We start from the raw sequence: 22,223 nt of genomic DNA on the forward strand, positions 1-22,223 counted from the left end.
GATGGCATTGGCCATGTAGCCCTCTCCTGCATACAATGACACCACCTAGCCTTTATTGTATTAACCTACCCCAGGCCCACCCGTCACAAGGAGTGTCCTTGATGGGCAGAGATGCTGTCAGTCCTTTCCACCTATATACCGTGACCTCCCGTATTCATCTGGAGTCTGACGCTCTCCTGTGCTTAGAGGGTGTTTGCTGAGCAGACAGTTTCTACTTCCATCTCAGGCAAGTCTCCATTTCCCCATCTCTCGAATGGGTACAGTCACACCTGCCCCTCATGCAAAGGAAAGATTCTATGACATTGGGCAGCATAACAGGGGAAAGCCCAGCCCCTGGGGTGAGCTTTTAATGGAATGGAAGGCTGATCTGTCACCACCCTTCCACCACAACTAGGGCTGCGGCCACCCCCTCCCCATGTGCTGGGGAAGATTTTCCACTTGTGGAGACTCTGAATTGCTTATATCGAGACTGTTAGGTGAGAAGTAAATTCTGTTTTATTTAAGCAAATCTTCTAAATCTCTGCTATGGTGACCCAACCTAATATTTTAACTTGTACATGGGCCTGATGGATTTTCTTCATTGTTTAAGATGATTTGAGTTGTGTTGTCTCTTACTTTTATCGGAAAGCTCATAAAAGGGGAATTGGGGTCTTGCTTTTTGGGGTATGTATCAGTTTCCTGTGACAACTGCAACAAATTACCACAAATTTAGGGGCTTTAGACAACAGAAACAGATTATTTTGCAGTTCTGGAGGTCAGAAGACCAAAAAATTGGGCTGAATCCAAGGTGCTGGCTGGGCTGAGCTCCCTGAGGAGGCTGCAGTGGGAAAATCCGTTTTCCTGCTGTTTCCAGCATCTGGAGCTACATTCTTGCATTCCTTAGCTTGAGGCCTCTTTTGGCATCTTCCAAGCTAGCAGCATAGCATCTTGCTTTAGTGGCCAGTTGCCTTCTTCTTCTGTGTCAAATCTCCCTCTGTCTCCCTTTTCTGAGGACACTAGTGATGGCATTTAGGGCCTTCCTGGATAATCCAGGTTAATCTCTCCATCTCAAGAGGCTTAATTTAATCACACCTGCAGCAGGTCTGAGTGCAGTGGCAATTGCAACTAACCGATCATGACCAGTTACAGTTTTCTTTGTTCCTTTTCCAATCCCACTGCTTCTCTTGACTCACTTTTAAAAAAACCCAAATCACACCTGCAAACCCCCTTTGCCTAAGATTACATTCCTAGCTTTTGGAGACGAAGATGTGGATATCTTTTGGGGGGGCATTATTCAGTCAAGCACAAAATAACAGGACACATTATGAGGACCCTTTCTGTGAAAGAGATAGGGAAAATGAGTTGCAGGTGGGAACTAAAGAGGACTATAGCTGGAAGAGGTTTCTGCATGGAGGGGTTGTCGGTAAGGGTTCAGTGCAGAAGATAGAGGCTGCACCAGGTAGTTGGAGCAGGAAGGGATTTAACACAGGGAATTAGAAACTTACAAAATCATCTGGAGACGGGATGGCCAGTTAGTTTAGTTGTTAGAGCACAGCCTTGTGACACCAAGGTCAAGGGTTCAGATCCCGGTACTGGCCAGCCAAAAAAAAAAAAAAGATTTCCATCTTCAATGGACTTTCTCATCAGCACAGAACATTCTGTAAAAATCTCCTGTCTTAACCCCCACCCACTGCCACCTGACTTTGACCCTACATCCTCCTCCATATGTCTCGTTTCTCTGCTCCCCTTTAAAGCAGAACTTCTCAAAGAGTGGTCTTTGCTGTGGGTTCTTCACACTGTCTTTCCTCCATTAAGGGCCCCCCCAAACCTCCCACTCTACTAAAAGTCCTTCGGAGAAGATCATCAATGACCTCTACGTTGCCAGGCGTAGTGGATTGAAATGTCCCCCCAAAACTCACTGAAGCTTGAATTGTGTGCCCCAAGTTTTATGTATTAGAAACTTAGCCCCCACTGTGACTGGTAGGAGGGTGGGAAATCCTATTTTGGTAATTGAAAGGCGGGGTCTTGAAGGTGAAACGTGATTGGATTGTAGGACCATGTTGTAGTGAATGGATTAATAATGGTGGTCAGGGGCTATGGTTCTGAGGGCTTTAAAGAAGAGTAGAGTCTATCTCTCTGCTTTCCCCGCTCTACCATTTTCTGCCATGTGAGACCCCTAAATTGCTGTAAAGCCACCGCTGAAGATCCTCTCAGATCTGTTTCCTGGACTTTGGACTTCCCAGCCTCTGAAACTGTAAGCAATAAATTTCACTTTCTTTATAAATCACCCAGTTTCAAATATTTCATTATAAGCAACAGAAAAGGACTAATACACCAGGTTCAGGGGTCTGTTCTCAATGCCCCTCTGACTCAGCTTCTCGGCAGCATTTGGCATAGTTGAATTGTATTCCTTCCTCACCTGGGTCCGGGAGACCACATTCTCCTTTTCTCCTCTCACCTCTGTGGCTGTTCATTCTTAGCCTCCTTTCTTGTTTTTTTTTTTTTTAAAAGATGACCGGTAAGGGGATCTCAACCCTTGACTTGGTGTTGTCAGCACCACGCTCAGCCAGTGAGCCAACAGGCCATCCCTATATGGGATCCGAACCCGTCGCCTTGGTGTTGTCAGCACCGCACTCTCCGGAGTGAGCCACGGGCCGGCCTCTCCTTTCTTGGTTTTGCTTCAACTCCAGGTATCCAAGAGAATTCAGTCCTTGGACCTTGTGGTGGGTTGAATTGTGTCTCTACAAAATGATATGTATCCAAGTCCGCGCCCTGGAACCTGAAAATGTAACCTTATTTTGAAAAAGGATCTTTGCAGATGTAATTAAGTGAAGGATGTCAAGATGAGATCATCTTAAATTTAGGGTGGACCCTGAATCCAATGACTGGTGTCTTTATAAGACAAAGGAGAGGGAGATTTTTGGCACAGAAATGCATGGAGAAGAAAGCCATGTGAAGATGGAGGCAGAGACTGGAGTGATATGGCCACAAGCCAAGGAACACTTGGAGCCACCAGAAACTGGAAGAAGCGAGTTTGGATCCTCCTCTAGATTTTCCAGAGGGAGCACGGCCCTGCTGACACCTTGATTTCAGACTTCTGCCTCCAGAGCTGCAAGAGAATAAATTTCTGTTTTTTTTTAAAGCCACCAAGTTTGAGGTAATTTGTCATGGAATCCCTAGGAAACTGATACATACCCCTTATCCACATGCTCTCTCCCTCAGCCCACACCGTCTTATGGCTTAAATACCTTCTTGAACTGATGGCCCCAATTTTATACCTTCTGCCTAAACCTCTCCCTTGACTTCAGCCTTGATCATCCAACCAGCGGTTCTACTTCTCTTGACTGTGTAGCAGGCATTTCACATTTAACATGTACAAAATCCAAACTCCGACTTTCCACCTTTCCCACTGACTTTCATAGCTGAGCATGCAGCAACACTATCCTTCTAGAAATGTAGACTTCCAACTATAGTTAAAATAAAATTCAGCCTCTTCTTCATTGAAGGTTTTAAGCAGGAGAGCAGCAGATTTTGATCTATGATTTTAATGTTACTCTGATTGTTCTGGGGGAAAATGGATAATCGGGGGGAGTGTTATGAACGGAATTGTGTCCCCCCTCAATTTATTAGTTGAAGCCCTCACACCCAACATTCTGTATGTGGAGATGGGGCCTTTAAGGAGATAATAAAGATTAAATGAGGTCATCAGGGTGCGGTCCTAATCCAACAGGACTGGTGTCCTTATAGGAAGAGGAGACACCAGGTGTGAGCACACAGAGAAAAGGCCATGTGAGGACACAGCAAGAAGGCGGCCACCAGCAAGCCAAGAAGAGAGCCCTTTCCAGAAACTGACCATGCCCAAACCTTCATCTTGGGCTTCCAGCCTCCAGAATGAAGAGAAAACAAAATTTAACTCACTCAGTCTGTGGTATTTTGTTATGGCAGACTCAGCAGGCTAATACAGGGCAGAAACAGGTAGACCAAGGTGGAGGTTGCTACTGTAATCCAGGCAAAAGAGGATGATGATTCAGACCAGGAGTAGAGAAGGGGCCAGATGCCAGATATACTGTGAAGGTGGAGCCAACCAGAATTACTAACGGAATGGCCACATATCCAGCTACTAGGCACCACCGCACTAAGTGTGGGAGTCGCCAGGAAATGGGACAGGGCATGGTGGGGAGAGTTTATTTCTGCTCTACAATACCTGGGGCTTTAGATGGGGAGACTCAAAGGGCTGGAAATGACTCTAATGGCCGAGGGGCTGGTATCATCAAAAAGGTGTCTTCACTTAAACATCTGGCACCAGAGCTGGGATAACTTAAAGTTTGGCCTCAATTGGGATTGTGGAGTGACACATTTACACATGACCCCCATGTAGCTTGGGCTTCCTGCCAACATGGCTGCTGGGAGCACATTTGAGGAAGTCAAGTGGAAGCTACATGACAGCTGACACTGCTACTACATTCTATTTTTTCTAATTCATTTATTTAGTTGACAATAAAAATTGTATATTTCAAAACACGACGTTTTGGGCCTGCCCTGTGGCGCACTAGGGAGAGTGCCGCGCTGGGAGTACAGTGACGCTCCTGCCGCGGGTTCGGATCCTATGTAGGAATGGCCGGTTTCCTCACTGGCTGAGTGCGGTGCGGGCAACACCACACGAAGGGTTGCGATCCCCTTACCGGTCACGAAAAAGACAAAAAATAACCAAAAAAAACATGATGTTTCGAAATATGTGTACATTATGGAATGGCTAAGTTGAGTTAATTAACATATGCATTACCTTATATACTTATCATTCACTTCCACTGCAATCTGTTGGTTATAAGAGAGTCACTGAGGCCAGCCAAGATTCATGTAGACTCTACTTCTGTTTTAAAAAATTTAAAAATATATATTTATTTATTATTATCATTTTTTTTTTTACATTCTAAGATGTTGTTATGGAGCAGTTGGGAGGGAGGGGGAGAGGGGAGAGGAGCAAGGAATGGGAAAGAGGAGGGAGGGGGCATGGTCAAGGCCTATGGCACCCTCCTCATTCTAGCAGGGGAGCCCAGGGGGCTTCTGGTGGCAACTTGGTCGTGGCTGGGCTGGGTGTGGATGTTGGGTGGCATGGCTGAGGCCTGCGCCCCCTAGCACCCTGGCTTGGGAGCCCAGGGTACTTCCGGCAGTGTATCACTGGTTGCTGCTGGGCTGGGTGTGGACGTTGGGGTGTGTGGCTAAAGCCCTTGAGACTCTACTTCTTGATGTAGTGGCAAGGTCACATTGCATAAGAACACATAGGACATGCAATATTGTTGCAGCCAGCTTTTGAAAATTTATTTTGCCCTAGTCGTGGAATGAGAGAGAAGAGGGGAGTCATGAGTAATTCTAAGGCCATTGGCCCTTTTGAGAAACATAGGCAGGCTGCCCTCTTGGGCAGGGTGTTTCAAATAACTTCAGTCTGGTTATTCCGCAGGCTTTACTTGGCTCGTGGGAAACTCCCACATCCTTGCCATACCGGAAGCTGCAGCCACGCCCACTGTAGCCCTTTCCCCATGTCTACCTTTTTGCTTTATGCTATTTTGGGTGTGAGTCAAAACCCTGTCCTCTCGTTTTGCCATGGCTTGGACAGACTTCTCTCTCTGTCTATAACTTTAAGCTTTTAAATACCTTTATGTCAAGCTCAGATTCTGCATCTATGACTCATACATGACACTCATGTTTTGCAAATTCTGCATCTATGACTGTGGTAGCCAGCCTTCAAGATGGTCCCCAGTGATCCGTACATCCTGGTATTCATGCCCTTGTGTATTAGTCCATTTCTGTTGCTTATAACATAAATACCTGAAACTGAATGATTTATAAAGAAAGCAAAATTTATTGCTTGGTTTCGGAGGCTGGGAAGTCCAAAGTCCAGGGAACACATTTGGTGAAGACCTTGGTGGTGGCGACAGTGATCCAGGGGTCTCACGTGGCAGAAAGTGAAAGAAGAGAGAGAGAAAGCTCCTCACGCACTCTCTTTTATAAAGCCCTCAGAACCACGCTCTGACCACCATTATTAATCAATTCACTACTGCATGGTCCTACAATTCAGTCACCTCTTTAAGGCCTCACCTTTAAATTACCGTAAGAGGATTTCCCACCCTCAAGAGTTACACTGGGAATGAAGCTTCTAATATATGAACTCTGCGGGACACAATTCAATCCATCCACAGCACCTTGTGTAGTCCTCTCCCAGAAGACTCAGAATCTGTCCATGTGATAAATAGACTATAGTGGATATTGTAGTTTGTGACTTGTGAGTCCAGGTCACAAAAGGCATGTGGCTTCCACTTTAGCAACAGCCATGTGAGTGCATCATCTCAAAAGCTGATCCTCCAGCCCCAGTCAAATTCTTCAGAGAACTGCAGCCCCAAGCAACAGGTTGACTGCAGTCATGTAACAGATCCCAGGCCAGAACCACCCAGCTAAGCTGCTCTCATTCCACGGAAACTGTGAGGTAAGAAATGCTTAAGTCACAAAGTTTTGGGGGTAATTTGTTATGCAGCCGTAGATAACTGATCTGGTGTCCTAGCACTTCACTCTGGAATGAGGGAGGTACTTAGCACTTATCACTTTACCATCTTGCTACAAATGTCACCACCTCCAGGAGGCATTCCCTGACTACCTCTTTGTATTAGCCCCCATAGTAGCCCATTACTCTGTTTTTTTATTATTAATATTTTTCTAATACTCACTCACTTTTAGAAATAAAATGTAAAAACCAAAACTATGTTGTTTATTTCTGTTTCTTTACTGGTTTGTCATTTCTCCAGTCTAGATCGAAAGTTCCTTGAAGGAAGGAGCTTATCCATCTTTATCACCCAGGGTGTGGTTCTCTGCAGGAGCTCAGCTGCAGGGGCTGTTGTCATGGTTACTTCTACGCATGGATCCAAACTAAGGGCATTAGAGCACAGCCTTATAACACTATAAGACCAAGGTCATTGATTCAGATCCCCGTACAGGGCAACCACCAAAAAAAAAAATAAATAAATAAATAAAATAAAATAAATAAATAAATAAAAAGGAGAGAAGGTGCCCAAACTAGAGAGAAAGACAAGTTCATGTGTGGGGCTGGGAGTGGAAGGGGCTCCCCTCAAGATGGATTTGCATGAACTTGACTTTTAAAGGAAAAAGGAACTGAGAGAGGCCCCAGACACCTGGGTAGGAAGGACCAGGGGCAGAAGACACCAAGATCTGGCTGCCACTTCTCAGGCTCCTTGTGTTAGCTGCAGCCATGCACACCCTATATACTAACACTTGGTACTCGGATTCACGAGGTAGGGCCTGGCCAGGCTTGGGCTGGGGACCCACTATGGTCAAGATCCAGGTTACAGCATCCTCACCCTGGGGCAGGGGGTGCTGGAGACCAGGGCCTGGGGGATGGAAGTGGGAATGGGCTGGGCTCTGAGTTCCCTTTCCTCCGGAAGGGGCCAGGGAAGAGGAGGATGATGATTATGAGAATACGGCGCCACCGTACAAGGACCTTCCTCCCAAGCCAGGTAAGAGGACTTCTTGGAGGCCAGGTGTCTAGCCTGCAGGAATGGAGGGAGCAGGGCCTCTGGGGGCATTAGCTGGGCATGTATACACATGGTAAGCCTTCTATGTACCCAGCCCGTGCCAGGCACCGTGATGGCAAGAGCGCTGGAACCCATGCTCTGCCCATGAGGATCTGTCAGTCTGATGGGGTAGGCACTTCTGGACACAGCCTTGGGTGAGCAGGGATGAGAGGTGAGGGACCAAGAGACTGGAGAAATCCCGAGGGGGAATTGATGGCTCTTCCTACAATATTGGGGGAAAGTGGATATCAGAGGGGGGAATACTGAGGTAGGAATTTGTTAGGAAGACAAGCCCAGGAGAGAACTGGAGGGTGTACCAGAGACATGAAAGCTGGTGTTTGAGAAACTGTGAGTGGACGGTTGGCTCCCTGACCTCCTTGCATTTATACCCAAAGGCCAGGTTTTCTTTAGACTTGGGTGGCCCAGGCCCGGCTCAGGGTTCAGCAAGAGGCTAAGTGGATATAAAAGTGGAGATTTGAGAAGTTTCCCTGAGTTGACTCCCTCCAGGGTCCCAGAGGCCGTGAGAGATCCCTGGGGCCCAGGTGGCAGTGTGGCCCTGGCATCTTTGGACAGGAGCCATGTAGACTGGGGCTCTACATCCCCCAATTGTGAGTCCAGAGTGGGGCCACCCTGGGAGGTCCAGGGACAATGTGGGGCTTTGCATGAGGGGGGATGAACTGGGATGTGCATATTGGCTGCCCCATCTCCAACTCCAACACTGTCCTAACATGATCCTCAAACCCAGCTCCAAGACCAACCCTATTCCCACCTTTAGGGCCACCCCTTTCCCAAACATAGCCCCCTCCCCATCTCCTAGTGCAACCCCACTTTCATTCCCAAATCCAACTTCATCACCATAACCCAACCGAGGTCCAGCCCAACCTCAACTCTTTCCCCATTCCCAAACCCAGCAATGACTCCATCCTCCATCCTAACCACATCCGGAATCACGGCCGTACTCCCATACCCAGCACTATCCCCAGCGCATCTTCAACCCCACCCCATCTCCAGCCCAACTCAACCCTAAACCCAACCTCACCTCAACTCCACCCCCATCCCCAGTGTCTTTAACTTAGGGGGAACAACGGTCCCAGTTTGTCTGGGACAGGGGGGTCTCCTGGGATGTAGGACTTTATGTTTTAAAACTGGGAAAGCTGTGGGCAATCTGGTTGGTCATTCCGCCTTAACACTGTCTCATCCCTAACTCCAGTTCCATTCCCTTGCACGACCCCATCTCCAACCTTCCACCCTGTTTTCATTACTTCCTTCAATCTCGATGCTAGCCTCAGACCAGCCCTAACCCTGAGCTTCTCTTCTCCAGGTTCGATGGCTCCACCAAGGCCTCCAAGGGCAGGTAAGCTGGGGCAGGGGGTGCAGGGGACCCAGTGCTGGCTTTGCCCTGTTCTGGGCCCGACCAACCATTCCTCCCTCCTCAGGAAAGAAAACCAAGAACCCCCCACTTCCTTGCAAGTCCCCAAAGATGACAGGTGAGAGTCTAGGGCTGGGGTCTTCCTGCTCACCTGGCTGAAGCCCTACTGTGAATGACCATTGTCTTTTTTGATCCCTTCCAGGCCTGGACCTTACCCCTGTCACCTGCGTATCTCCTCAACTGGGTGAGCAATGGGAAGACCCCTTAGGAAGCATGAGAGGGGGCACCTGTATGTTTCCTTTCTTTCTTTTTATTTTTTAAAATTTAATTTTATTGATTATGCATATTCATGGGGTACAAAGCTGACCTTCACCACCTGCACCCAGAATGTGACGGTCAGATCAATAGTATCAGGATGCCCATGATCACAAATTGCAATTATTCCCCTTGCCCCCCACGCAATTAACTCCTGACCTCCTCCCTCTCTCCCCCCACTCCACACAAGGCTAGGTGTGCTCTGTCCCATCTGTGAGTCCAACGCACCACTGTGGTCTTTCTTTCCTTCTTTCTTTCTTTCTTTATTTTTTTTTTGACCGGTAAGGGGATCACAACCCTCAGCATGGTGTGGTCTGCACCACGCTCAGCCAGTGAGTGCACTGGCCATCCCTATATAGGATCCGAACCCGCAGCCTCAGTGCTACCAGCGCCACACTCTCCCAAGTGAGCCACAGGGCCAGCCCCCTTCCTTCTTTCTTTCTTAGCTCCCACTTCGGAGTGAGGACATGTGGTACTTTTCTCTCTGTGATTTGCTTACTTCACTCAACATAATTTTCTCCAAGCTCATCTGTGTTGTTGTGAATGGCAGAATTTCAATCTTTTTTATGGCAGAGTAGTATTCCGTGGTGTATACATACCACATTTTCCTTATCCAGATGGACGTTTCCTTTCAGTCCCCCAAATCTGACCAGAGAACAAAGCAGGGGTTGTTGATCTTGGAAGTCAGAGTCTTATGGCAACTTCTGAATAAACCTGTCTTCCTCTTTCTCCCAGGTGCTGATCTGGAGCCTCCCCCATTCCAGCCATCCCTGTCCTGTAAGTCCTCATCCCCTCTCATGGTGGCCCATTTATGATTCAGATCTACAGCTCTGAAGCGAGACCCTGGGTCATAAAAACTTCTCCTTTCAGAAGCTGCCCCTCCCTGAGCCTAGGCCAGGTCCCCAGGGATGCAGGGTGTCTGCTGGGTATTCTTCAGGCCCCACCTCATGTTTGCATAAGATGTGGGAAGCATTCTCTGCCCCAGAACAAGGGTTTACAGGCTTCCCTGAATGGGGAGCAGCTTGGGCAGGAGCAGCTGGACAGTAGAAGACAATGTGTCATAGATATTGAGGGCAGAGCTGGGTCCACGTCACGTGTAACCTCACCAAGCCTCAGTTTACTTACTTGCAAAATGGGAATACTACTTATATCTACATCATAAGGGTGAGCATCCAATGAGATAAGAAGGAAGTACATGATGCTTAGCACACAGTAAGTGCTCCATAAATGCTCTGGGCCTCCTCAGGGCTCACTCCCCCTGACACTTTCTCGCCGACCACATTTGGTGAAATAGTCATGACTACAGACCTCTGTCCCCCTGCTCTTGGAGAAAGGCCCAAGGGTCCCTTCCTTGCTCCCTGAAGCACCAGTGTCAGACTGTTTGTCTCTACCTCCACTCCCCCAGCAACTCCAGTACCCTGGCTCAGTCAGAAGTCTGGGGGTCCTGGGTGCTACCAGGAGGAGAGATGGATGGTGTACCTGTGTCTGCTGGTGGTGATTTCACTGCTCCTGGGCTGCATCAGTCTGACTGTGACTCTGATTAAGTGTGAGTAGGGCCAGGATGGGGAATGGAGGGGGATTGAGGATGGGGTGTGGGAGGACCTGGGTTTATGCTGGACTCTTTCTCATAGACCAGGAGGTGGTGGAAGAACTGAGGATGTTAACCTTTCAGCAGATGGAGTGGCAAGCAAATGGTGAGTACTTTCAGTCGTGGCTGCATGCCATGCACATTGAGCACCAAGCACAATCACCAAACCCAACTCCAAGACCAACCCCACCCCCATTTTTGCTAGGTACTGTGCTAGGTACTGGAGGGCAGAATGGTGAACACACCAGACACAGTCCCTGTCCCTGTGCAGTGTGTGTGTGTGTGTGTGTGTGTGTAGAGACCTCCATTGGCCATGGTGGCCAACTCTACCTGTTGAGCACTTGAAACCTGGCCAATGTGAACTGAGATGTGCTATAGCTATAACCACACCTGTTTCAAAGACTTGCTACAAAAACATGTAAAATATCCCACTAATAATTTTTAAACATTGACTACATATTGAAATGATAATATTGTAGATATATTGGGATAAATAAAATATATAATTCAAATTAATTTTAACTGTTTCTTTTACCTTTTAAAAATGTGGCCACTAGCAAGTTTAAAATTATGTAATTGGTTCACATTTTATTTTCACTGGACAGCACAGGCACGGACAGCCATTCATCAAATTATCAACCAAACAAGCATGAAATTTCAAATTTCTATGAATAGTGAAAAGGAGTGTGATACAGTTCTCTGAAAGTGTCTAACAAGAAATCTTGACCATATATTTGGATTGGGGGGTATTAGAGGGCCTCCCTAGGGAAATGGTGCTGCAGCTGAGTGAAGGAAGAGGAGAAGGAATTAACCAGGTGAGGTGTTGAGACTCTCAGGCATGTGCAAAGGCCCTGTGGTAGGAGGTAACATTGTAAATACAAGGGAGGAGGATGATGTAGTTGGGCAGGTGAGAGACCATGGTGGTTTGAATGAAGCTAGTGGACCTGAGGATGGAGAGAAGTGGTGGAGTAGAAATGTTTAAGGAGGTAAAATTGACAGGAGCTGGGGATGGATTAGGAATGGTGGTGAGCAAGAGGGAGGAGCATCAGGATAATACACACACATGCACACACATGCGCACACACACGCACACACACGCACATGCGCACACACGCACACACACGCACACGCACACGTGCACACATGCACACACACGCGCACACACGCGCACACATGTGCACACACACGGACGCACACACGCACGCACACACGCACGTGCAAGCATGCACACACAGGCACGCACACATGCACATGCACACACGCACACACATGCACACACACACACGCACACACGCACGTGCAAGCATGCACACACAGGCACGCACACATGCACATGCACACACGCACACACATGCACACACACACACGCACACACACACATAACTTATATTTCTGTCTCATCCAATAGAAGGGCCCTCTACTGAGCTAGAGAGCATTGCAAGAGGGCAAACTTAGTGAGAGAGCAGTGAGAATGCACATGCTACTTGTAGAAGAATCTCCTGTGCTCGGCTGGCCTCTACCATGACTGCTGAAGTCCAAGAATTGCTCCACTCCCGACTGCCTTGTGTCAAACCACTCTTCTGCTCAAAACCCATCAATGCCTTCTCATTGCCCAGAGTCCCATGTGAAACCTTTTGCTTGGTATTCAAAGGACCCAGACATCAGACCTCATCCTGCTTCGAGCTCCAGCTCCTCTGAGGTTCCTCCCCACCCCTACTGCACCCAACATCCTTGTCTCTGCATCTTGCTTTTAAGGTAGCCCATGCCTGCTGTGCCCTCCTCCCTCACCATTTCTGAATCACCCTCTTCCTTCAGAACCCACCTCCTACAGGATGCCCACCATCCCCCACCTTCCCTGAGTTCCAGGGGTTGCTCTGTCCTCTGAGCCACTGTAGGTCCCCTGGGCATTGAGCATGTGGTTTTTGAATTTTAGCATGATTCTCTAGGATGCAGATGTAGTGAGGAGCACAACTCTTGCTTCTCTGATGTGTCTGCAGTCAGCAGTAAGTAGGTAGGGGAGTGGATGGGGTTCTGGTTCCTTAGCCCTCAATGAAGCCCATCCTTTCTGACAGTGACTGGCATGGCAGGGCTAGCTGGCCTGAAGAAGGACATTGACCATGTAAGAGATGACACCAACCAGTCCCTGGTGGAACTTCGAGGCTTATTAGGTCAGTGAGACATGGGGAACTGCCCAGAGATGGAGGGTATGGCAGAGCCAGCCCATTGCACAGCTCCATGGGAGCGGATTCACAGTGCAGTCTATGTAAATGGTGCCCCCTGGAGTTGAGCAAGTACAAATACATGGTTCTGGCTCTAAGGCCACCCTGACAGCATCCTATCCTGTCCTTAGGGTGCAACAGGGTCACGTGCCCTGAAGGATGGCTTCCTTTTGAGGGCAAATGTTACTACTTTTCCCCAAGCACCAAGACATGGGATGGAGCCCGGACGTTCTGCCAGGAGAATTACTCTCATTTGGTCATCATCAGTAGCTTTGCTGAGCAGGTGAGCTATCCCTGCCGAGGCTTTGACAACCATCAGGGCCAGCCTGCCTCTGTTCCGGCAGTCACACATCCTATCCTCCCCTGGATGGAGGGAAATTTGGAATTACTTTTGAGCTACTAAAACTTTAATAGCAAACTCTTAACTGAGATAGTATCATGCAGAGGTTAAGAGGATAAGTATATCCTCTTTGTTTGAGCTCATATCCTGAGTGTGTGTATGTGTGTGTGTGTGAGTGTGTGAGTGGCTGGCTGGTATGGGATCCAAACACTTGACCTTGGTGTTATCAGCATCGATTGTTTTATTTAACCTCTACAATTCTCAATTTAATTTCTAACATGGGAATATAATAATGACTATCTTTTAGGTAGCTCGTTCTATTTTCCAGGCTGTATTCCAAACACCTTACATCTTATGTGCATTAACATCTGCGGTCATCACAACAACCACGCACATTAGTGTATCAGTCAGGAGAGGTTATGTTACGTTGGAGTAATGGTCTCCATAGCTCATTGGTGAAAATGTATGAGGCAAATCATACATGACTTTGAGAGTCTGTTTTCTGCTTCTTTGTACTCACAAAGTGAGTCATGTGGACACTCCTATCCTTCAAGGTGGTAGGGAAACGAGGTCTCACCTGTGTGCATCCAAAAGGAGAATTGGAATATTTGCAAACAACTTTAATGACTTAATACTACTACAGTTAGGTCCTATTACCCTTTGCACATAGTACATACTGTTTATACTTTATGGAGAAGGAAACTGAGGCACACAGGACACTTAAGCAACTTGCCTGTGGTCACTTACAACTAGTAAGTGTCAGAGCTCGGATTTCAGCCCAGATAACTGGCTTCAAAGTCCATGCTCTTGACCATAATCATTATAGCGCTATTTTATTACTGTTTGTGTGGTTTATATTTTTCTGTCCTTTTACTTTTAATGTAGCTGTGTCATTATATTTGTTTTGTATTTTTTTTTGTTTTTCTGTGTCATTATATTTATTTATTTATTTATATATTCTTTCCATCTTTTTTTTTCCCCCCCTTTATTCACTGCTGGCCAATATGGCGCTCTGAATCCTTGACCTTGGTATTATGACACTGCACTCTAACCACCTGAGCCAACCGGCTGGACCTCCTACCCCTGTGTCATTATATTTCAAGTGGGTTTTTTGTACACAGTATATAGTTGGGTTTTGGATTTTAAAAATCTGATCTGACAATCTCTGGCTTTTAATTGGTGTTTTTAGACCAGTTAAATTGAATATAATTATTGATTTGGTTGGATTTAGGTATATCATCTTACTGTTATTTTTTACCTCTATGTCCTCTCTGTTTTTTTTTTTTTGTCCCCTTTACTTTTTATCCCTCTATTTCATAGCATCATTTGCATGAGTAACATAGAGGGTTTTTGAAGGGATTAAAATAGATAACGTAAGCAGGGCAGGCACAAATCATCCTCCCTAAACTCAGGTTCACAAGAAATATAACTTTATTTACTTTAAATTACTCATTTTAGTTCTTTTGAGCTCCCATTTTACCAGGATGGTGAGGATTTAATCTCAGTTGGGGTCCCACATTTTTCTTCCGAATGGGGACAGCTTGTGGTGGGGTCAAGGTCGAGGGAAGCATGTGTCTGATCCTTAATGTTCTTATTCCAAACTGTTATCTACTGGGACATCCACTGACTAAATGATCCTGAACAAGTTATTTAACCTCTCTGTGCCTCAGTTTTCCCATCTACAAAATTGGTATAATAATACCTGCTTCAGTGGGTCATGATGAGGATCACATAAGCTGTCCAAAGTACATAGCTCATTTATTAATGAATGAATTTAACCAACATTTCCTGAGCACCTACTACGTGCTAGGCACTATTCTAAGCATTGGGGATCCTGCATTGGCCAAGACAGTTGGGCTCCCTCTTCTTTTTTTTTGGTGGCTGGCTGGTATAGGGAACCAAACCCTTGACCTTGGTATTACAAGGCTGCGTGGTAATCAACTGAGCTAACTGACCAGCCCAAACTCCCTCTTCTTAAACTGCCTCATCTTGGTGTCTGGTGGACAGTAAGGATGCTCTAAACGTTGGCTGTTCTTCTGGTTTTCTGGCAGTCAGTCATTGGACCACCCAGGTTGCTCCTAAGGCACCTTATTCTCCTGTCAGCAAGGCCTTTTGGGTCTGGAGGTCTCCCCACCTCTTCCCTGCTGTTCTTGGGCACAAGGACTCTCTCTGCTCCTTCTACCCTATTCTGGGGTATACGAGACTGTGAGATCCTCTAAGGCTCCATCCAGTTTGATGGGACAGGAAGCTCTTTCTTCTCTCTGGTTTCCTGACACCTCCCTGGGGCTTTACCCAGGAAATAGTGCCCGGGTCCCTTCTGCTTCTTAGAGTCTCCAAACCCAATTTTTTCCCCTTTTTTTGCTATTACCTGGGGCTCACCAGGGACGAGGTGCAGGGTTTCTCTCCCTTTCTGGGACTCACTATGTCTACAGGTTATAACTTCCTTCCCGTTGCAATCTCTCCTCCCACATTTTAGGGAATCTTGGTTTGGTTGGGTGAGTGAGGTGTGATTTGCATAGTAAAGTGCACAGATCTTAAGTGTAGGTTCAGTGAGTTTTGGCAAATGTATATACCCACGTAATTGTCAACCTAACCAAGATTTGCAATGTTTCCTCTACCCTAGAAAGTCCTCTGTTATCCTTTTTCTAGTTAACTGCCACCACATCCACCCCTACAATCACTGGTCTGATTTCCCTCATATAAATTAATTCACCTGGAAGAGGAGTTGCCTTTAATCATATTTTCCTCCTAATCCTTTTGTCTTTGACATAAGTCCTTTCTCTTCTTCCAAAGGCCTAGGCTTTTGAAATTCTAAAACCAGGAAGTCCCCTTTCTCTCACTTTTCTACTTCCTTTATTCTTTTGCTGAAGCAATGAGGTCCTTTGCTGTCTGGATGCAGATTAGGTCTGCAGGGTGAGGCGAATGTACAGGGGAAACCAAAAATCATCAGTTACTATTGCCAAAAACATGACATAAATGTTATGATGTTAAATGTTAACATGTTGTAGTACTTGCTGTGTGCCAGACACTGTTCTGAGCCCTTTAAGCATATTAATCCATTTAATCCTCACCACGACCTATGAGGAGGTAGCTACTGTTATCATCCCATTTTGCAGATGGGGAAACTGGGGCACAGAGTGGTTCGCAGGCTGTATGAGAACCTAGCAGGATTATTCCCACCATACCTGCTAAAGTGGGAGGAAGGTATTGATTCTGCTCTGCATACCATGGGGACTGGGAGGGGCATGGAGGGCAGCATTTCCAAGCCCCTGACGGTCATGTAGAGGAACCAATGGTTGAATGAAATTTGTATTTGCAGAATTTTGTGGCCAAGGCTCATGGCTCTCCACGGGTGTACTGGCTGGGGCTGAATGACAGGAAACAAGAAGGGGACTGGAGGTGGCTGGATGGGTCACCCGTCACGTTAAGGCAAGTGTCCAGGGCTCCCAGGGTCTCTCTGCTTCCTTTGTAGACCCTGACCAGGGAGAGGAGAAGGGGATGGGTGTGTGGTTGAAGGAGTCAGGGGCTGGTTCTTACTAGGACGGCTGTACTGATTTAAAGATAGAAAAATTTCTCTCCTGGTTGGCAAAATACCATTGCCCTTAAGCTCCTGAAGGTCTCCTGCTGTCCCTTGGATATCCCCACAACAACTAAAGGGTTTATGCCTGACATAGAAGGGACTAGGGACCCTGTTGGGGGGTGGGGTGCGGATGTAGCACCGAGGTTTAACTATTTCGATACCACACCAGGCATTCCCTCTTCCCCGTGTGCTTGTCATCCTTGTAGCCAAGCCAACAGATTCTCCAGAATCCCAGGGTGGGGCTAGACAGGGGCAGCACAAAGGTGTTTTTTTTTTTGGTGACAGGGCCTCTGGTCCCTGTATCTGTAATTTTTCCTCCATTGAAGCATCTCAACATTTTTGTACAACTGCTCAAATAGACCAAGCCCCCAGGCCAACATTTGGGGATAAGGAAGAGAAAGATTTTGATTTGCCAAAATGATGAGCAGGATCTCATATTTTAGTAAAGATTCCTGGCAGGAGGCATGACTCCCTAAAAAGAGATGGCATGGCATGGCACGACCCTGAGAGTGCCCAGCTCAGATCACGTTATGGGGCTGGTGCATCCACCCCCCAGCAGGGAGCATTGGCTGCTAAAGGCTCACAGTAATGCTTTTTCTGGAAAGTTGTCCTCAGCTGAATGAGAACTTGCTCACACAGGAGGTTATCACATTTCCACTGGGGTCATTCCATAGCCAGTGATTGCCTAGCAGAAGCCTGGATCCCTGGTCTCACGTTGCATTATTATTATAATAATATACCGATGCATTATTATTAACTAAAGTCTGTAGTTTACATTAAGGTTCACTCTTTGTGTTGTAAGTTCTACGTTTTTTTTTTTTTTTTTTTTTAAAGACCAATAAGGGGATCTTAACCCTTGACTTGGTGGTGTCAGCACCACGCTCTCCCAAGTGAGCCACGGGCTGGCCCTAGGGTTTTGACAAATACGTCGTGACATGTATTTGCCATTACAGTATCATACAGAATAGTTTCACCATCTTAAAAATCCTCTGTGCTCCCCCTGTTCATCCCTCCTTCTCCCCACTTTTCCCTCCGTCTAGCTTCTGGGACCCACAGGAACCCAACAACATCAATGAAGAGAACTGTGGCAGCATGAACAAAGGTGGCACCTGGAATGATCTCTCTTGCGACAAAACTACCTATTGGATTTGTGAGCGCAAATGTTCCTGTTGAATCCCAAGGCTGAGGAGGGGGATCCATATCCGAGGGTCCCTCACTCTCAGAGATGAGCATCTCCAGTCCTTGTCTCTTCAATGAACTGACATGGATATCCCCCAAACAGGAACAGCACCCTGGATGTATCAAGCTCCCAGGGAGGCAAGTCAGGTCATTTGTAGGGTGAGGACTTGGGCTCGCCTGGATGGATGTGGAGCTGGAAGGACAGCCAGGGCTTGCTGGTGCATGCCCAGTTCTGGGGTCTGGAGAACATTCACCAAGTTCCTGATCATGGATCTTAGGAAGTGATGCTGGCCCTGAGGGATCCAGTTCTGACACTGAGCCCGGGATGAAATACCTTGGCTCCTCTAAACCACTATGAGCTGCGACGGGGCTCTCCGACTGCTTACTTGATGTGGACCAGCTTCTGGGAAGTGGGTGGGGCAAAATCATTGTTGATGAGCAACTTTCTCAATGTCTTGGGTGAGGTTTGCTCAAGCTGGGTGGCAGAATCAGACCTCTGCCAAGACCTGGCCCATGGAACTTTCTAGAAAGGAAAACTGTCTGAAAAAGCAAGACCCCCACACAGTGTAGCTGGGTCAGGCCATGACTTGGTCAGATCCACAGGACAGTGATGGAGATATCTGCCTCCATGTGTCCTTGAGATGTCTGTGGGTTGTATAGATCTTCAATGATTTAACTCACTTTACTTCTGTATGAACTTTCTGGGGCTATCAGCTCTTGCAATGTTATTGCTTCTCAAAACGGCACGTTGGTGTGTGGTCCTTGCCACTGTGTTAGTTTGCTAGGGCTACCATGACAAAGTACCATAGACCACGTGTCTTCAACAACAGACGTTTATTGTTTCACAGCTCTGGAAGCCTGAAGTCTGAAATCAAGGTGTCAGCAAGGTCGGTTTCTTCTGAGGCCTCTCTCCTTGGTCTGTAGATGTTTTCCTCCTCCTCCCTGTGTCTTTGCATGGTCTTTCCTCTGTGCGCATCTGTGTCCTAATGTTCTCTTCTTATGAGGGCACAAGTCATATTGGATTAGGGCCCATCCAATGCCTTCACTTTACCTCAATTGCCTCATTAAGAACCCCATCTCCATATACAGTCATATTCTGATGTACTTGGGGTTAGGATTTCAACATGTGTATGTTTTGGGGGGAACGAAATTCAGCCCATGACATTCACTAAATGCCAGCGGGGTCCCATGGTCATTGTGACCACCAAAAAACAGCAAATTGAGGGCTAGTACTACCCCCAGCTAAGCACAACTCAACATGGTAATCCCTTTGGACAATCCTTGCATTGTATTTGTGGGTGGATAGACATTCTCCAAACTGATCAATTTATTTATCAACAAGTGTCATTGACTAAGAACAGAATCTTCCCTGTTTTGACTGAGAGCAGGTGATTATGGAGGGTCCTTGGTGGAGGGGGAGGGTGGGCCTCACTTTACTTCCTCTTCTCTCTATTCCTGCCCCCCCATATCTACGCCTACCCCAACTCATCACTACCAAAACCAGCCCCCCATACCGTCCACAGCCTGCAGAGTGGGTGGGTGTCATGTTCTATGCCTTCCACCCAGGGGACCATTGGTTCAAACAACAGTTTGTCTGGGGTCAGGGGAAGTTCCTGCATCTCAGAAGGGGAAAATTCCATTTCCTACAATATATGTGTTGATATATGGGGAAGCAGGGGCTGTGGTCACATCTCTGAGTCATGCTGGGCAGCCCACGTAGAGCTGGCCCCAACCTATCTCCCTTCCGCATCTCTCACAGTTGTCTCATCGCAGACAGAGAGGGCAACATGAAAGAGGTCCCCTTTTACCCTATTGGGTCCAGGGGAGCAAAGGTTGGATGCTCTTGGTGGATAAAAATAATAGCTATGGTCTATCAAGCATGTATTATGTGCTTGCTACAAGCAGTGGCTCTCACTTAATTTTCTCCATGACTCTTTGAGGTTGAAATCATGACCAACCCCATTTTGTAGCTGGAAAAACCGAGGTCCAGAGGGGTCTCATGGCTTGTCCATTGCCATTTAGTGGATAAATGGTGCAGCTAGGATTTGGACTCAGTCTGTTCCTGAAATGATTGGTCTTTTTCTGCAGCATCTGCTGCCTCCTGAGAGATTATCTGTACACTTGAATTATCCCTGAGGACCCTGACCTTGTAGCTCTGGTCTCGGCTGGTTATTATGGGAAAGGAACAGTGTAGTGTTGTTGGAACAGACATCCTGGGATGAGAGAGGAGACCAGGGACTGAGTTCTGGGTCTGTGGCTAGTAATCATTGTGGTTTTCCTGGGGTTACTTACGATAATGTAGATAAGCAATGATGAGGACAAGGAGTCCAATTTGAAGGTCAGAGGAGTCTATTTTAAAGATACAGTTAATAGGATTTGCTGGTGGTTTAGGTAGGGGTATGAGAGAAAGAGGAAAGAATGACTCCAAGGTCTTCAGTCTAAGCAATAGGAAAGATTGAGTTATCATTAACAGAGACAGGGGAGGAAACAATGCTTACAAACACAACCCATTAAATTTGGGTGGTTCATGAACTTTTGCTGAAGTTCTTAGAACTTCTCCTGTCAAGTAAGGAATGGTATAGAATGGAATCTTGTGTGTAGCAGATGAGATCATGCCCTGCCTGTATTCTTGATCCTCACCTTTTTACTGACTTCTAACAGCCAGCAGCTGCCACCAGAGTCCACGTGATGTGCCGCATGGCAGGTGGGAAATTCCAGGGGAAAAATGCTTCCTGGAACAGCCTTAAACCCAAGCCTGGACTTGGTGTATACATATCCCAACTCCCTCACCCTTTAGGAGAGATGACTCTGAGATGCATGTTTTACATTTTCCTTTGAGATTTCCTATGGGACCAAGCTTCAGTTTCCTACAGTGGTAGCCTGCTGAATAACACATCACCTAACACATCTTGTATTGGCTGCCTTTCTTTCTCTGCCTCGCTTTTTCTCATCCTTGCTGGTGTTTCCTGGGATCACTTCCAAAATAACCTACTTGCTCTCAAATCCTTATCTCAGATTTTGCTTTTGGGTGAATCAAAATGAAGATGCTAAGGGACAGGAGAAGACAAGCTTGCAAAATGGTTCTGGTTTGCTTGGGACTGAGGAATTAAGTTGGGAAAGTCCTGGGCAGACTAGAATGATTTGACCACACCCATAGGAGGATAGTGTGGCATCAGGGAAAGCAAGAGAAGAGAATGCCTCAAGAGGAAAAAGGGATCAATACAGTAAGATGCAACCCAAAAGCAAAGTTAGATAAGACTGAGAATCAGCCAGTGGACTTAGCACTGAGGAAGCATTGGGGACATTGAGTCATTCTTGGGTGTGTTAGAGGAAGAAGTCACACTGCAGTGCAACTTTGAGCAGTGAGGGGGTGGGAGGAAGTGGAGACAGCAGAGTGTAAACAACTTTTCCCCCTAGAATTTTGGCTGTGATGAGGAGAGCGATGGAGCGATGATTGAGCAAGAGAGGAGGTTATGGAGGGACTTTTTGGGTAGAAGGGACCTGAACATGCTTCCCTATTTCTTTTCCAAATACTCCTATTATTCCCATATTAGATCACCCAGTCTGACTTTTTTCCCTTCATAAATTTTATCTTTTGGCATTTTGCCCTGTGCTTTGGGATATTTCTTTCATGTGATCTTCTAAGCTACTTCTCTGGCTCTTCAGAATTTGCATCGGGTAGGTGTGTACAGCAGGCAGGTGTGCAGAGCAGACAGGGGTGTGTGCACCAGGCAGGTATGTAGAGGCACCTCCCTGTATCCCAGTTTCCTCACTTCCTCTTACACTCAGGAACGGGGCTCCTCTTTGGGGTCTTGGGGACCAGAGGTGTCACATATACATGGGGATGATGTTCACTTTATTCTAGGAGGTCCATGGATCCCTGTGGGCCTGACTCTTCCCAAGATGAATTGTGTTTGATCCTCACCCCACAGTACCCTGCAGCTTGTCTGACAACTTTACACCTGATGCATGGGGGAGGGGGAGACATTTCACCCCCCAGATTTCCCTTCAGGGGCTCCCCCAGAGACACCAACCTCACTCCTACCCAGGTGCCATGGATCCCAGCAGACTTTT

The 22,223-nt window shown here is 47.0% G+C and overlaps 1 protein-coding gene across 1 annotated transcript in view; it reads left to right on the top strand.

Moving 5' to 3' along the window:
- The window catches only part of CLEC17A (C-type lectin domain family 17, member A), a 24,670-nt gene extending 6,527 nt beyond the window's left edge, over positions 1-18,143 (top strand). Inside the window, exons 2-12 of the mRNA XM_008566050.1 lie at positions 7,431-7,502; positions 8,881-8,913; positions 8,996-9,046; positions 9,131-9,172; positions 9,979-10,020; positions 10,649-10,789; positions 10,875-10,937; positions 12,904-12,999; positions 13,182-13,333; positions 16,710-16,819; positions 18,011-18,143. Coding sequence (XP_008564272.1) covers positions 7,431-7,502; positions 8,881-8,913; positions 8,996-9,046; positions 9,131-9,172; positions 9,979-10,020; positions 10,649-10,789; positions 10,875-10,937; positions 12,904-12,999; positions 13,182-13,333; positions 16,710-16,819; positions 18,011-18,143 — 935 coding nt within the window. The remainder of the gene's footprint in view (positions 1-7,430; positions 7,503-8,880; positions 8,914-8,995; positions 9,047-9,130; positions 9,173-9,978; positions 10,021-10,648; positions 10,790-10,874; positions 10,938-12,903; positions 13,000-13,181; positions 13,334-16,709; positions 16,820-18,010) is intronic.
- Positions 18,144-22,223: the final 4,080 nt, after the last annotated feature.

Source organism: Galeopterus variegatus, unplaced genomic scaffold, assembly GCF_000696425.1.
Source record: "Galeopterus variegatus unplaced genomic scaffold, G_variegatus-3.0.2 Scaffold218, whole genome shotgun sequence".
Lineage (NCBI taxonomy): Eukaryota > Metazoa > Chordata > Mammalia > Dermoptera > Cynocephalidae > Galeopterus > Galeopterus variegatus.